At 41.9% G+C, this 15,020-nt stretch overlaps 1 protein-coding gene across 5 annotated transcripts in view; it reads left to right on the forward strand.

Annotated features, from left to right (window-relative positions):
• PPP1R42 (protein phosphatase 1 regulatory subunit 42) overlaps positions 1–15,020 on the forward strand; it is a 76,907-nt gene that overhangs the window by 14,965 nt on the left and 46,922 nt on the right. For all 5 annotated transcript variants that reach the window (XM_037892489.2, XM_043539546.1, XM_043539547.1 and 2 more), the window contains 2 exons: positions 11,602–11,719; positions 12,918–13,049. In XM_037892489.2, coding sequence (XP_037748417.1) covers positions 11,602–11,719; positions 12,918–13,049 — 250 coding nt within the window. The remainder of the gene's footprint in view (positions 1–11,601; positions 11,720–12,917; positions 13,050–15,020) is intronic.

Genomic DNA, 15,020 nt, shown 5'->3' on the forward strand with positions numbered 1-15,020 from the left:
ATCCCATCATACCATCTCCTCCATAAACTTATCAAGCTTAATCTTGAAGCCAGATAGGTCTTTTTGTTCATGAAGACAGAGGCAAAAAAAGCATTGAGTACATTAGCTTTTTCCACATCCTCTGTCACTAGATTGCCTCCCTCATTCAGTCAGAGGCACACACTTTCCCTGACCTTCTTCTTGTTGCTAACATACCTGTAGAACCCCTTCTTATTACTCTTAACATCCCTTGCTAGTTGCAACTCCAATTGTGATTTGGCCTTCCTGATTTCACTCCTGCATGCCTGAGCAATATTTTTATACTCCTCCCTGGTCATTTGTCCAAGCTTCCACTTCTTGTCAGCTTCTTTTTTGTGTTTAAGATCTGCAAGGATTTCACTGTTAAGCCAAGCTGATCGCCTGCCGTATTTACTATTCTTTCTACACATCGGGATGGTTTGTTCCTGCAGCCTCAATAAGGATTCTTTAAAATACAGCCAGCTCTCCTGGATTCTTTTCCCCCTCATGTTATTCTCCCAGGGGATCCTGCCCATCAGAGGGAGTCAAAGTCTGCTTTTCTGAAGTCCAGGGTCCATATTCTGCTGCTCTCCTTTCTTCCTTTTGTCAGGATCCTGAACTCGACCATCTCATGGTCACTGCCTCCCAGGTTCCCGTCCACTTTTGCTTCCCTACTAATTCTTCCCAGTTTGTGAGCAGCAGGTCAAGAAGAGCTCTGACCCTAGTTGGTTCCTCCAGCACTTGCACCAGGAAATTGTCCCCTACACTTTCCAAAAACTTCCTGGATTGTCTGTGCACAGCTGTATTGCTCTTCCAGCTGATATTGGGGTGATTGAAGTCCCCCATGAGAACCAGGGGCTGTAATCTAGTAACTTCTGTTAGTTGCCTGAAGAAAGCCTTGTCCACCTCATCCCCCTGGTCTGGTGGTCTGTAGCAGACTCCCACCACGACATCACCCTTGTTGCTCACACTTCTAAACTTAATCCAGAGACGCTCAGGTTTTTCTGCAGTTTCATACCGGAGCTCTGAGGAGTCATACTGCAACTTACATTCAATGCAACTCCCCCACCTTTTCTGGCCTCCCTGTCCTTCCTGAACAGTTTATATCCATCCATGACAGTACTCCAGTCATGTGAGTTATCCCACCAAGTCTCTGTTATTCTAATCACATCATAATTCCTTGACTGTTCCAGGACTTTCAGTTCTCCCTGCTTGTTTTCCAGGCTTCTTGCATTTGTGTATAGGCACTTAAGATAACTCACTGATCGTCCTGCTTTCTCAGTATGAGGCAGTATGAGGACTGCTTTCTCAGTCCTCCCCTCTTGCACTCTCCTGCTTGTGCTTCCTCCTGGTATCCCACTTCCCCACTTACTTCAGGGCTTTGGTCTCCTCCCCCCGGTGAACCTAGTTTAAAGCCCTCCTCACTAGGTTAGCCTGCCTGCTTGCAAAGATGCTCTTCCCTCTCTTTGTTAAGTGGAGCCCGTCTCTGCCTAGCAATCCTTTGTCTTGGAACACCATCCCATGGTCAAAGAATCCAAAGCCTTCTCTCCAACACCACCTGCATAGCCATTCATTGATTTCCACAATTCGACAGTCTCTATCTGGGCCTTTTCCTTCCACAGGGAGGATGGACGAGAACACCACTGACGCCTCAAACTCCTTTATCCTTCTTGCCAGAGCCACCTAGTCTGCAGTGATCCGCTCAAGGTCATTCTTGGCAGTATCATTGGTGCCCTCGTGGAGAAGCAGGAAGGGGTAGCGATCAAAATGAAAGTTCTTCCAAATACATTTGTAGAAAGATAGCCAAATAATCAGACACCTAAGCATGTACAGTAGCTAATTTAAGTTCAGATCCTTGATGGTTTACATTTTTTAAAAACAAATCATCATCATTATGGACAAATTACTTCTAAAAGGCTGCAATTTAAAATATATATATATAAAGGTGTCAAGCTTGGCATTTTTTTCTATACTGTAACAGGAAATGTCCTCTCAACCACACCAGAGCCTTTATATGGGAAGACACATAGTTTGGGACAGTTCTTTTACATTTATGTTATTACCCTTATTTTTCTCTCTATGACTTCACAGGAAAAAATTTTTGTGCAGCCTGGCTGGATGTGTTAAATTAGTTAGAGAGATACAGACTTTGGAGCTATAACTCTCTGGGTTAGAAAAGGTTGAAGATAGGAAACAGTAGAAATATCATGTTTGTGATCCAGAACTGGAGTGAAAACAATCAGCTGCTAGGTTCCTAATATTGCCTTTGAAATGACTCCCTATGTGGCCTTTAGCAAGTCGCTTAACTTCTCTGCCTCAGTTACCTCTGTATAATGAGGCTAATAATAATTACTAAGTATTAGCAGTATTCCTGCTAAATCAACATGTCGTCATTATTTAGCTTTTGTTATGGAAAGTCTCAGTAGTGACACTTCTCTATTCACTGGTGTCTTTTCACTGTTTGTTCAACATAAAATAAATGAAAAGGAAAGTAGATTTCAAGTCTTTACTGTATATTTATAATTTAAATCAAGTAACAACAAGGTGCAAAGGTTTGGATGGCAAATTAAAGTTGTACGTTCCCTCTGTGCAGGAGAGGGGAACAGCAAGAAGAGCAGGTAAGGAAATCAGGTATTGTTAGATGTTGTGGGAAAAAGTTGGAAACAACAGTAAGTGTGGGCAGAGGAGAGAGTGCAGAAGGCCTCAGAGTCTGTGCAGTGGTGAGAAATGACAGGCAGAGAAGAGGAGCGGTGGCTAGAAAGCCATCGGGGATTTTGCAGAGTTTAATAGCAACAGTGAGAACATTAAGTAGTCTGTGCAGGAGACGGAAATGACAGTGGGAATGGAATAGTAGTCTGTGCAGGAGAAGAAAGTGTGAAAGGCATAACAGAACTAGGTGAGATGAACCATCTCCTGTACACCCTTTTCACTGTTGTATGAGGTTTGTCCAGGATAACTATATCAATTATCTTTTTCTTTGAACATCTTTTTCAGTTTTGTTATGGCAGCATAATAAACCCACTCCCATACCTGTGCTGCGCATGAGCTCAGCATAATTGAGGATTAAGACTAATAAATTCATATACTTGAAGTTTTGGACAATTAAGGGAATTTTCAGTTTCATTCATAGAAATGAGGGAACAAGATCCTGTTGCAGATAAGTGAGGTTTGGATAATCAAATGTGATCTGAACTGCACTGACGGCAATTTAACAGAAAGACTTTAGATAATTTTCTTTAATTCTTATCAACCAACCAACTTTATTGTTGTAAGACCATAAATTTCTGTACACTGATTCCAGGAAGCTGAAAATAAAAACAACAGACAAGCTAAAACCTAATGAACAACTGTGATTTAAAAATCACATTTCTGCCTGAACATTTTCTACATACTGTTATAAAAGTAATACCTAATATTCAAATAACTGAAGGTAATTAAAGAAAAATATATTCTCTACATTTGTTTATTTGGATTATTTGACAGTCTTTCCCTTTCCTAAGTGTAGTTAGCTAATTAGTCAGTTTTCATTTTTGTTTTTGTGAGTGTTCTCACACAGCAACGGGGAAAAGAAGATCATTTTTAAGAATTAGAAAATGTTGTTATAAAACCACAAAAACTAACAGGCGGGAGCCAGGTTCATGTACAGTACATGAAAGTACTTACGGCTGTTTTTTTTAAAATTGGCTCACTTAACATGCCTTTTACTAACATTAGCAGCACTGTCAAGAGATAACTTAGATAACCACAATTTTAAAAAAGCTCTTTGTCAATAACACCTGGAATTCTTCCAAATGAAATATTTTTTTAAAAAATCTAATTTACTTTTTCCTATTTCTGCTTGTTTGATTTTTCATTTCTCTATTTCTGGACAATGAAAATAAACTAGCAATTTCACTTTTGTTTCTAGTCAGGTTCACGCACACTACCATGATGCTGTTTTGTTATGTTTGGGTGCAAATACTGAACAGGATGTTTATTTGCTTTTAAAAAAAAAAACTGTTTCAATTAGAACTTTACAATGTGCTGGAAATATTCTGTTGTTTTTGTGAAAACTTAACTCTACTAACCGTTATTTTGAGAAGAATATGACCTAATGTCTGTGTAAATGTTATGTTTGATATAGAAAATACAGCTGAAAAAACCTATATAAAACCATCTGTATGTTCAAAGTCTTTAATTTATTCAACCTCTGGCCAGTATTGATTATGACAAGAAGATATCAAAAAAGATGAATTCATTCACTTCACAATTCAGTCAGGAACAAGAGAAAAATTATAGATTTTTTTCTCAAATAGATTATGACAGGTAGTCAGAATGGTGACAAATTGCTGTCTGTAGATGTAGTTAGGGCAGCTGAGCTAGACATTTCCAATAAAAATTGGAGCACACTGGTCAAATACTAGTTCTTAACTGGCCATCATTAATTGTGAAGAAGGTTATTGCCAGTACTACAACAGCCTACTGAGGCACTCACACCTCCTATATGTGGAATATAATTTGCTCTTCAATATTTTGTAGCAGACCTCAAAGTGATAGCATGACATGATCATTTATCAAACAGAGACTGCCCAGAAAAGTGTCTGGTCCCTTTAGTACAGTTTATTGAAAGCTGGAAAGTGAAAGCACTTTATTAGAGACAGGAAGGCAATGAACAACTAGAGCATATCAAAAGGCTAATCATATTTCAGCACAGGATTAGTGTGTTCTTAGATAAACATACACTAGAGTGAGTATGTTCTGGGTCATTTATCAAGTGAGTAACTGCTCATGAAAATCTACAGGACTCTGTACATTCATCAAAGTTTAGCTGTTTACATGTTATGGTTTTAAGCAATATGCAGTTTTGTGTTCTAAAAACCTATATTAATTGCATTAATTCTTTTAAACTGAAATCTAATACTTAAACATTTTTCAAGACAATGGCTGATTGCCCAGATAAGAACAAAATAATAAACTATGCTGGCTAAATATTTTCTTTCTAAATAAGCCCAGGCAAAAATGTCTTTTTCCTAAAAAGAAAAGGAGTACTTGTGGCACCTTAGAGACTAACGAATTTATTTTGAGCTGTAGCTCACGAAAGCTTATGCTCAAATAAATTTGTTAGTCTCTAAGGTGCCACAAGTACTCCTTTTCTTTTTGCGAATACAGACTAACACGGCTGTTACTCTGAAACCTTTTTTCTAAAGTTACTTAACACTTTTTTGAAGGAGAGGAGAGTATACACTGAATCTACTAAACAGTGTATGTTTTCACAGTATTATGCAGACAGATACTGGTAGAGTCTTCCTTTGTAATTAATGTTATGGAGCTAACAACGTTTCCCTAAATGGACTGTTCCCACATGGGAAGTTCCACAAGAAGAAGATTCTGTGTCTCTGTACTGCAGCTGTCCCCTTTCAGGCTTCCTTCAGCACTCACTCTATCAGCATGGCTTCTCTGGGGACTGATCTCTACTGGGCTTCCCACAGGCTGCTACTCCGGATCTACCCTTAAACAGTTCCAAACTAGGGAGTGGAAAAGTGGGTATAAGCATTAACTTACCTGTAAAAGTCCCATGGGTTTTTGTTAGGAAGGAGGAGGTTCATGCTGCCTTTTCCTTTGTCCCCTTGTTCTCTACTTTCACCAGATTGGGAGGAGAGTGGAATGATGCAGTAGAGTATCATCTTTTGCATCCCCCCTGGATTTAAGCCCCTCTACTCTGAGACAGAGTAGATGATGGGGCACATTGTTATTAATTTTGCAGTCTGAATTTGAAGGAGGAACTATGAACTGATCAGCACATATTTGACTTTTGCTATCAAGCCATGAAAACTGTCCAAACTTTCTAGTTTATGAAATGCTGATCCTCATTCAGCAGATGTTTCTACAACTATGGGCATGTCTACACTATGAAATTAGGGTAATTTTACAGAAGTCAATCTTTAGTAAGCGATTTTATACAGTCAATCATGCATGTCCCTACTAAGCACATTAAGTTGGCGGAGTGCGTCCTCAATACCATGGCTAGCATCGACTCACGGAGTTGTGCACTGTGGGTAGCTATCCCACAGTCCCTGCTGCCCATTGGAATTCTGGGTTAAGCTCCCAATGCCTGATGGGGCAAAAACATTGTCGCGGGTGATTTTGGGTACATGTCCTCAGTCTCCCGTCCCTCCTTGAAAGCAATGACAAGCAATCGTTTTGCGCCTTTTTTCCTGAGTTATCCGTGCAAACGCCATAGCATGGCAAGCATGGAGCCCACTCAGTTGTACACTGCTTTTGTGAGCATTGTAAACACCTCGCACATTATCCTGCAGTATGTGCAGAGCCTAGCTAGGAGCCGCCAGCACGAGAAAGATTGTGAGGAGGACATGGACACAGGCGTTCCTGAAAGCACGGGATGTGGCAATTGGGATCTCATGGCAGCATTGGGGCATATTGATACAGTGGAACACTGATTCTGGGCCCGGCAAACAAGCACAGACTGGTAGGACCGCATAGTGTTGCAGGTATGTGTTAATTTCCAGTGGCTGCGAAATTTTTGCATGTGTAAGGCCACTTTCATGGAACTTTGTGAGTTGCTTTCCCCCGCCCTGAAGCACAGGAATACTAAGATGAGACCTTCCCTAACAGTTGAGAAGTGAGTGGCGATAGCCCTGTGGAAGCTTGCAACACCTGACTGCTACCGGTCAGTCGGGAATCAGTTTGGAGTGGGCAAATGTACCGTGAGGGATGCTGTGATCCAAGTAGCCAGGGCAATCAGTAACCTTCTGCTAACTCTTGGAAATGTGCAGGTGATAGTGGATGGCTTTGCTGCAGTGGGGTTCCCTAACTGGGGTGGGGCGATAGACGGAATGCATATCCCTATCTTGGCACCGGACCACCTTGCCAAACAGTACATAAACCGCAAAGGGTACTTCTCAATGGTGTTGCAAGCCCTGGTGGATCACAAGGGCCATTTCGCTGACATTAAGGTGGGATGGTCGGGAAAGGTGCATGATGCTCGCGTCTTTCAGAACTCCGGGCTGTTCGAAAAGCTGCAAGAAGGGACTTTCTTCCCAGACCAGAAAATTACCGTTGGGGATGTTCAAATGCCAATAGTTATCCATGGGGACCCAGCCTACCCCTTGCTCCCATGGCTCATGAAGCCGTACACAGGCAGCCTGGACAGTAGTAAGGAGCAGTTCAACTATAGGCTGAGCAAGTGCAAAATGGTGATAGAATGTGCCTTTGGATGTTTAAAAGGGCTCTGGCGCTGTTTGCTGAGTAGGTTAGACCTCAGCACAACCAACATTCCCATTGTTATTGCTGCTTGCTGTGTGCTCCATAATATCCATGAGAGTAAGGGAGAGACATTTATGGCGGGGTGGGAGGTTGAGGCAAATCACCTCGCGGCCAATTTTGAACAGCCAGACACCAGGGCAATTGGAAGAGCACACAGAGGTGCACTGCGCATCAGCGAGGCTTTGAAAACCAGTTTCATGACTGACCAGGCTACTGTGACAGTTGTGTGTGTTTGTCCTTGATGCAAAGCTTCCCCCTTTGGTGAATGTACTTCCCTGTAATCCAATCCCCCTCCCCCTCTTTGACCACAGCTGGCAGAGGAAATAAAGTCCCTATTGTTCTGAATCCATTCATTCTTTATTTATTAAAGAAAACTTGAGATGACTGACAACGCTGACTAGTGAAAGGTAGCCCAAGTGGGGTGGGGGAGGAGGGAAGGACAAGGCCACATTGCTTATTGTAGCCACACTACAAATCAAAGCTGTTTGAATGACAGCCTTCTGTTGCTTGGGCCATCCCCTGGAGTTGAGTGGCTGGGAGCCTGGAGCCTCCCCCACCCGCGTTCTTGGGCGTCTGGGTGAGGAGGATATGGAACTTGGTGAGGAGGGCAAGCGGTTACACAATCGGTGCAGCAGGGGTATGTACTCTAGTTGTCTTTCCTGCAGCTCCAGCAGATGCCTCATCGTGTCTGTTTGCTCCCCCATTAGCATCAGCATCTCCTCCTGCGTGTTCTGATCACGCTCACTGTATGCTTTCCTGGCCTCTGCCACTGAATGTCTCCATGCATTCAGCTGTGCCCTATCAGTGCGGGAGGACTGCATGAGCTCTGAAAACATGTAATTGTGAGTGCATTTTTTTTGCCTTCTAATCTGCGATAACCTCAGGGACGGAGTTGATACGGGGAGCATAGAAACATTTACAGCTTCGGGGGGGGAAGGGAAGGGTGAGTAGCATTTAAGAAGATACATTTCTGCGAACAAAAGGGAGACCCTTTGCTGTGAATTGCTTGATTCACTGCGAGACAGCACATGTGTTTTAGGTACAAGGTCGCATTTTGCCTTTTATATTGAGCACCTGCTGGTATGGTGATACATCACACGCGGCTGGGCAACAGAATTCGGTTTCCAGGCAGCCATGGTAAGCCAAAGAGTACACGAGGTTGGCTTCTTCCGCGTTCATAACATGTGGGAATGTTTTCAAACTGCAGCACCTTCCTTTCCCATAGCAACCAATGCCGGTTGGGTTTGCCGTTTAAAAGGAGGGGCTGAGGTTGCCGTTTAAAAGGAGAGGCTACAGTTTTGGGTGGATATGCAGCAGCCCCCAGCACCATATGGCTATTCTCCAGGATGATCCCTTTTAGCCAAGCGCAAACAGCCCAGCATGACCGGGGTCAAATGTGCAGGGGATCACCAAACAGAGGGGATTACTGTTCCCTTACAAAAATTCCCCTATTTCAACCAGGTGACCATGAATGATATCACTCTCTTGAGACTGACACAGAAAGATAAAGACCGAATGTTGCATGAATGCGACCAAAACCCAGGGCCATTCGCTGCTATGCTTTGTGCTGCAATGATTCCAGACTACTTGCTATTGGTTTGGCGTGGTAAAGTGTCGAACCGTGGAGGATGAAATAAGGCAGTCCTCCCCAGAAACCTTCTGCAAAGGTTTTCAGAGTACCTCCAGGAGAGCTTTGTGGAGATGTCCCTGGAGGATTCCCACTCCATCACCAGACACGTTAACAGACTTTTCCAGTAGCTGTACTGGCCACGAATGCATCCCAATTGTTCAGGGCAAATCAAACGTTAAACACAATTGCTTTTAATCCCTGTAGTGTAGTTACAAATATGCACTCACCAGAGGTGCCTTCTCCGCCTTCAGCGTCCAGCAACAATACGGGAGGGTATTGGCTCCAGGGTGATGAAAAGGTCCTGGCTGCCAGGGAGAACAGATTCTCCGCTTGCCTGCTGCACATTCTCCTCCTCCTCCTCTTCCTTATCTACAAAATCCTCCTCTGTTTTGCGTTGAGGCTGCCACCTTGCAGGTGTCCACGGACACTGGTAGTGGTAGGGTCCCCCTCTAGAATGGCATGCAGCTGATCATAGAAGCGGCATGTCTGGGGCTCTGACCTGGAGCGACTGTTTGCCTCCTTTATCTTTTGGTAGGCTTGCCTGAGCTCCTTAATTTTCACGTGGCATTGCTGTGTGTCCCTGGTGTAGCCTCTGTCCACCATGCCCTGTGCGATTTTGGCATATATATTAGCATTTCTTCTTTTTGATCAGAGTTCGGCCTGCACAGATTCTTCTCCCCATATAGCAATCTGATCCAGTATCTCCCTTTCAGTCCATTTTCAGTCGATTTTAGCGCTACTCCCCTCATCGGGGAGGAGTACTGCAGTCGATTTTAAGAGCCCTTTAGGTCAGCGGAACAGGGTTGGTTGTGTAAAACACATAAAATCTTGTGTAAAATCAACCTAACGCAGCTAAATTCGACCTAAACTCATAGTGTAGACCAGGCCTAAGATACATCAGTTCTAGTATTATCCACCCTTCTCTTGCTCTCATACATAGCCTTTAGGATCTCCTCTCAAATGCTCTATACAGCCACATACTATGTGGATTCATATTCAGAGTAACATTGGAAGGAAATTTTGGACCATGTGTATTTCAGAATCTAGGCTCTCTGAATAGAATGGAGCAACTTACTAAGCATTTATGAATAGCCTTCAAATCTTGTTAACTTTAATATATTGAAGTTAAAAGACAGAAAAAGTTTGATCTAGGTCATATTGCCCTTGATTTACCAGACAAAAACCCAGACTACAGAAAGGTACATTTTAAACATTTCACTATTTGGGCCAAGAATGTAACTGGCCACCCACAGATATGTAGGGGAGTTACTATGTCTTGTGTAAATTATATTTTTCCAGCATGATTTGCCAGATTTTAGTTTTATTTTTTTAATCAATTTTTGCATGAAATGTCCACTGTCCTATGAATTTCTGAAGCCTGGACAGGTGGTATTATATTTTTAAGAGCCCTTTATGATGCAAAAGGTGGTATATCTTCTCTTCCTATGTGTGATATAAAAACATATGCATATGTTACTCACATTACTGTCTTCTTGGCTGGCTTTTCTCCAGTGTCTAGCATTTAAAAGTATGATGGGAAAGACAATTATCTGCAAGTAGCATTATTATATCCTAAAAACAGAGGATCTTTCTTGTGTTCAGCTACATTTTTGTTGCCTGGTATCAGGATCCTATCCTGTGGTCTTCCCAACTAACCCAATAACAGTTTCCATGCTCTTCCACAAGAGAAACATGATGAAGATAGACCAGATTTTATGCATGTCCATAAAATACTGGTTTTCAGGCTAGAATTCTCAGCTAGAGAAGTTGTCGGACCTGAGCTTTCCTGTAATTACTGATCACTAGTGCTCTGATTTAGAAAATCTTTAACACCTCCAAAAATGCTTCTTCAGCAATCAATTTTTCCTGCATGAAAATAGGGTAAGTACTAGGCAGAGGTCAATAGACTTGTTCAGATAAAGTCTCTGCTCTGTTTGGCTTTCCAGAGACACTGCAAAATCAACCAAAAGAAACTTCTGCCGCCAGCCAGAGCTTTTGTAAAAATAGGCTCAAAGTGTATGGAAATCTGATTAGACAACATCAGAGCCTGGACTGAGCATTTACCATTTAAATTGATAGACAACATATAACAGTTCTAGGATAATGAATGTTGTTGTTAGCATCAAGTCCAGTACAAGCAAAGTAAAACCATGGGACTGGTAACCCAATACCTTTATGGAAAGATTGGACCTACAGCTTGTTGCATTCCTCATTCTCTTCTTGACCCGGCGTCCCCTTCTGTTACAGTATGTCTGAACCAGTCCTACTTACTACTGTTGCTTTCTGGCTTCTTTCCATAACCATATTCCTCTCATTTGGAAGTGCCCCAGCTAGTTGAGGATTTTTATCATAGGAACTAGTGCTAGACAATTGTCTTGGGATGTGAAAACCTGACTCTAGAGGGGAGTGTCAGAAAGAAAGAATCAAAACCAATGGATGATGATAGGCATGTCAGCTTGCCATCACTCACTTTGTATTTGATTGTAAATGTTTCTGTCATTGCCTTCCTATTTCTATTATGTAAAATACTGTGCAGCATTCAGAAAGTGTCATACAAAGCCCCAGTCCTACAAACACACACACTTAATTTTACACCCATAAGTTCAAAAGAAGACTATTTTCAGTGAACAACCAGCATGATTACTGAACTCTATCATCTACAGTCTAAAGATAAAGCAACAGAGTCTTTTCTTTTCTTCTGTTAATTGCAGGATTTGGAGTTTGTATTGAACAAATGGACCAAACTGTGCAGAATGGATCTTAAAGGGAATCCTGTTTGCCGCAAACCAAAATACAGGGACAGGCTTATTATACAGTCAAAAACTCTAGGTAAAAAAGTATGGTTAGAACTCTTTCCACTTAAAAAAAATAGTTGGCACATTATCCATTTTTGAATTACAGTGAAACTCCTATGAAACCAAGTAATGTTCTCCACATTAATGTCAGGTGGTAAATATAATATTTAAAAGCTCTTGTACAAGTTATATAGTTTAAATTGATTAATAAGCTAAAAAAACCCTGTTGCTTATTATGACTCAGCTTATTATTATTACCAAAAGTACAGTTTACTAAAAAGGAGTGATACCATGGCATATCCATAAAATTATAATTAAGGCTTTTCTGTGTTTGTGGTCCCAAATTAGGTGATACTAATTTTTAAAGATATCTTTCATTTTTTCCCCCCTTGTAGCATTACTGCAGGGTAGTTTGGGTGTCTTAACTATGCATTTTATGTTGATGCTTCTTACATTAATGGAAGAGGTTTTTCTGTCAGTGTAGTTAATTCATCTTTCCAAGAATGGTAGTTAGGTCAATGGAAGAATTCTTCCATCGACTTAGCCATGTCTGCATCAAGAGTTAGGTTGACCTAACTACGGCACCCAAGGCACAATATTTTTCACAGCCCTGAGCAATGTAGCTAAGTTGATCTATTTTTTAAGTGTAGACCAGGCCTAAGTTGTAGTCAAACAAGATACTTAATTTGGAAATGTGGATGGAGTCAAATCATGCTAGAACTGTGGGGTCCTACCGCACTACAGAGTGAGTGAAGTTATGATAAAGGATCGAATCGTGCTTTCTTGCTTCATATAGGTGGCCCCAAAAGGTCAGTAGGACTACTTGATGAGTAAGGCAGGCAGGTTTTGGTTGCAAGTTTGTACTTCCTTATGCCCATATAAATGTATATGTCCTGCATAAATGTGTGCTCTCTTTTTAGACCCCTGCATTCTCAGTATCATGTCTTAATTTGGATGTCAAACATTCTCCTTGCAAACCATAAAAACATTTGATAGTCTCTTTCCCATGCATTTGAAAACTGCCATGTTGCACATACAATTCATTTCTTTATTAATAATTTTCAAGATATAATCTATCACTTGATCTCTTTTCTGACAAAGTTAACTAAAATGTAAGCAATTTTTGGCAAAACCAAACATATCAGTGTACATAAGATATTAATGGTTTAACCTTTTTGTTGACTAACTTTATTATGAAAAGTGTGTGTGTGTGTGTTTTCCTTTTTCCTCAGAATCCCTTGATGGGAAAGAAATAAAAGATATAGAAAGACAATTCCTAATGAATTGGAAAGCATCCAAAGCCTCCAGGAAAAAAAGCAAGGAAGAGAGCATGACAAATGAGCATGCAGCTTATCCACATTTCTGTAAGCAAATTAATCAATTATTCCATTTACAATATGATCATTTACAACATTATAACAACCCTAAAATCTTATCTCACAACAAAGATGTTGGAAACAAATTTCAGGCTGAAGATTGGGCCAGGATGGAAGGTTCAGATCTAATTAATAGATTCATAGAGTTGAAGGCCAGAAGGGACCATTGTGATCCTCCAGTATGACCTCCTGTATAACACAGGCCATAGAACTTCCCCAAAATAATTAATACAGCATATTTTTTTAAAAAACATACAATCATGATTTAAACAGTATCGATGATGGAGAATCTTTCATGACTACTGACAAGTTGTTCCAATAGTTAATTACTCTCACTGTTTAAATCTATGCCCTATTTCCAGTCCGAGTTTGTCTAGCCTCAACATCCAGCCATTGGATTGTGTCATATCTTTCTGTGCTAGACTGAAGAGCACACTACTAAATATTTATTCTCCATGTAGGTACTTATGGACTGCAATCAAGTCACACCTTAACATTCTCTTTGTTAAAGTAACTAGATTGAGCTCCTTGAGTATATCGCTGTGAGGCATGTTTTTTAATCCTTTAATCATTCTTGTGGCATTTCTCTGAACCCTCTCCAATTTATCAGCTTCCTTTTGAACTGTGGACACCAGAACTGGACACAGTATTCCAGCAGCGGTCACACCAGTGCCAAGTATAGAGGTCAAATTTCCTCGCTCTTCCTACTTGAGATTCCCCTGTTTATTTATCCAAGGATTGCATTAGACCTTTTTGCCACAGTGTCATATTCAAAGCTCATATTCAACTGGTTGCCTGCCATGACCCCAGAATATTTTTTAGAGTCTTTGCTTCCCAGGATAGAACGCCCCATTCTGTGAGTATGGCCTACATTCTTTGTTCCTAGATATAGGCATGTATATTTAGCTATATTAAAAGACATATTGTTTTCTTGGGCAGAGTTTACCAAGCAATCCAGATGGCTCTGTATCAGTGACCTGTACTCTTCATTATTTACCACTTCCCCAATTTTTGTGTCCTCTTCAAACTTTAGCAGTGATTATTTTATATTTTTTTCCAGATCATTAATAAAAATGTTAAATAGCATAGGACGAAGAACTGATCCATGTGGGACCCCACCAGAAACACATCCATTTGGTGATGATTTCCTGATTACAATTACATTTTGAGACCCAAAAAGAAAAGGAGTACTTGTGGCCCCTTAGAGACTAACAAATTTATTTGAGCATAAGTTTTCGTGAGCTACAGCTCATTTCATCGGATGCTTATGCTCAAATAAATTTGTTAGTCTCTAAGGTGCCACAAGTACTCCTTTTCTTTTTGCGAATACAGACTAACACGGCTGCTACTCTGAAACCTGTCATTTTGAGACCCATCTCTTAGCCAGTTTTTAATCCATGTAATGCAGGGGTGGGCAAACTTTTTGGCCCAAGGGCCACATCTGAGTATGGAAATTGTATGGCGGGCCATGAATGCTCACAAAATTGAGGGTTGGAGTGCAGGAGGGCGTGAGGGCTCTGGGGTGGGGCTAGAAATGAGGAGTTCTGGGTGTGGGAGAGGGCTCTGGACTGGGGCAGGGGGTTGGGGTGGGTGAGGGCTACAGCTGGGGGCATGGGCGCTGGGGCTGGGGATGAGGGGTTGGGGGTGCAAGAGGGTGCTCTGGGCTGGGATCGAGGGGCTTGGAGGCTAGCACAGGGCGCAGGAGAGGGTCAGAGGTGCAGGCTCCAGGCAGCGCTTACCTCAAGCAGCTCCCAGAAGCAGCGACATGTCCCCACTCCGGTTCCTACGCAGAGGCGCAGCCAGGCAGCTCCGCACACTGCCCTGTCCGCAGGTGCCACCAGTGCAGCTCCCATTAGCCAGGAACCCCGGCCAGTGGGAGCTGCACAGGTGGCACTTGGGGTGGGGGCAGCATGCGAACCCACGGCTTCCCCTAAGTGTAGGAGCCGGAGGGGGGACATG

This window comes from Chelonia mydas, chromosome 2 (genome assembly GCF_015237465.2).
Source record: "Chelonia mydas isolate rCheMyd1 chromosome 2, rCheMyd1.pri.v2, whole genome shotgun sequence".
NCBI lineage: Eukaryota > Metazoa > Chordata > Testudines > Cheloniidae > Chelonia > Chelonia mydas.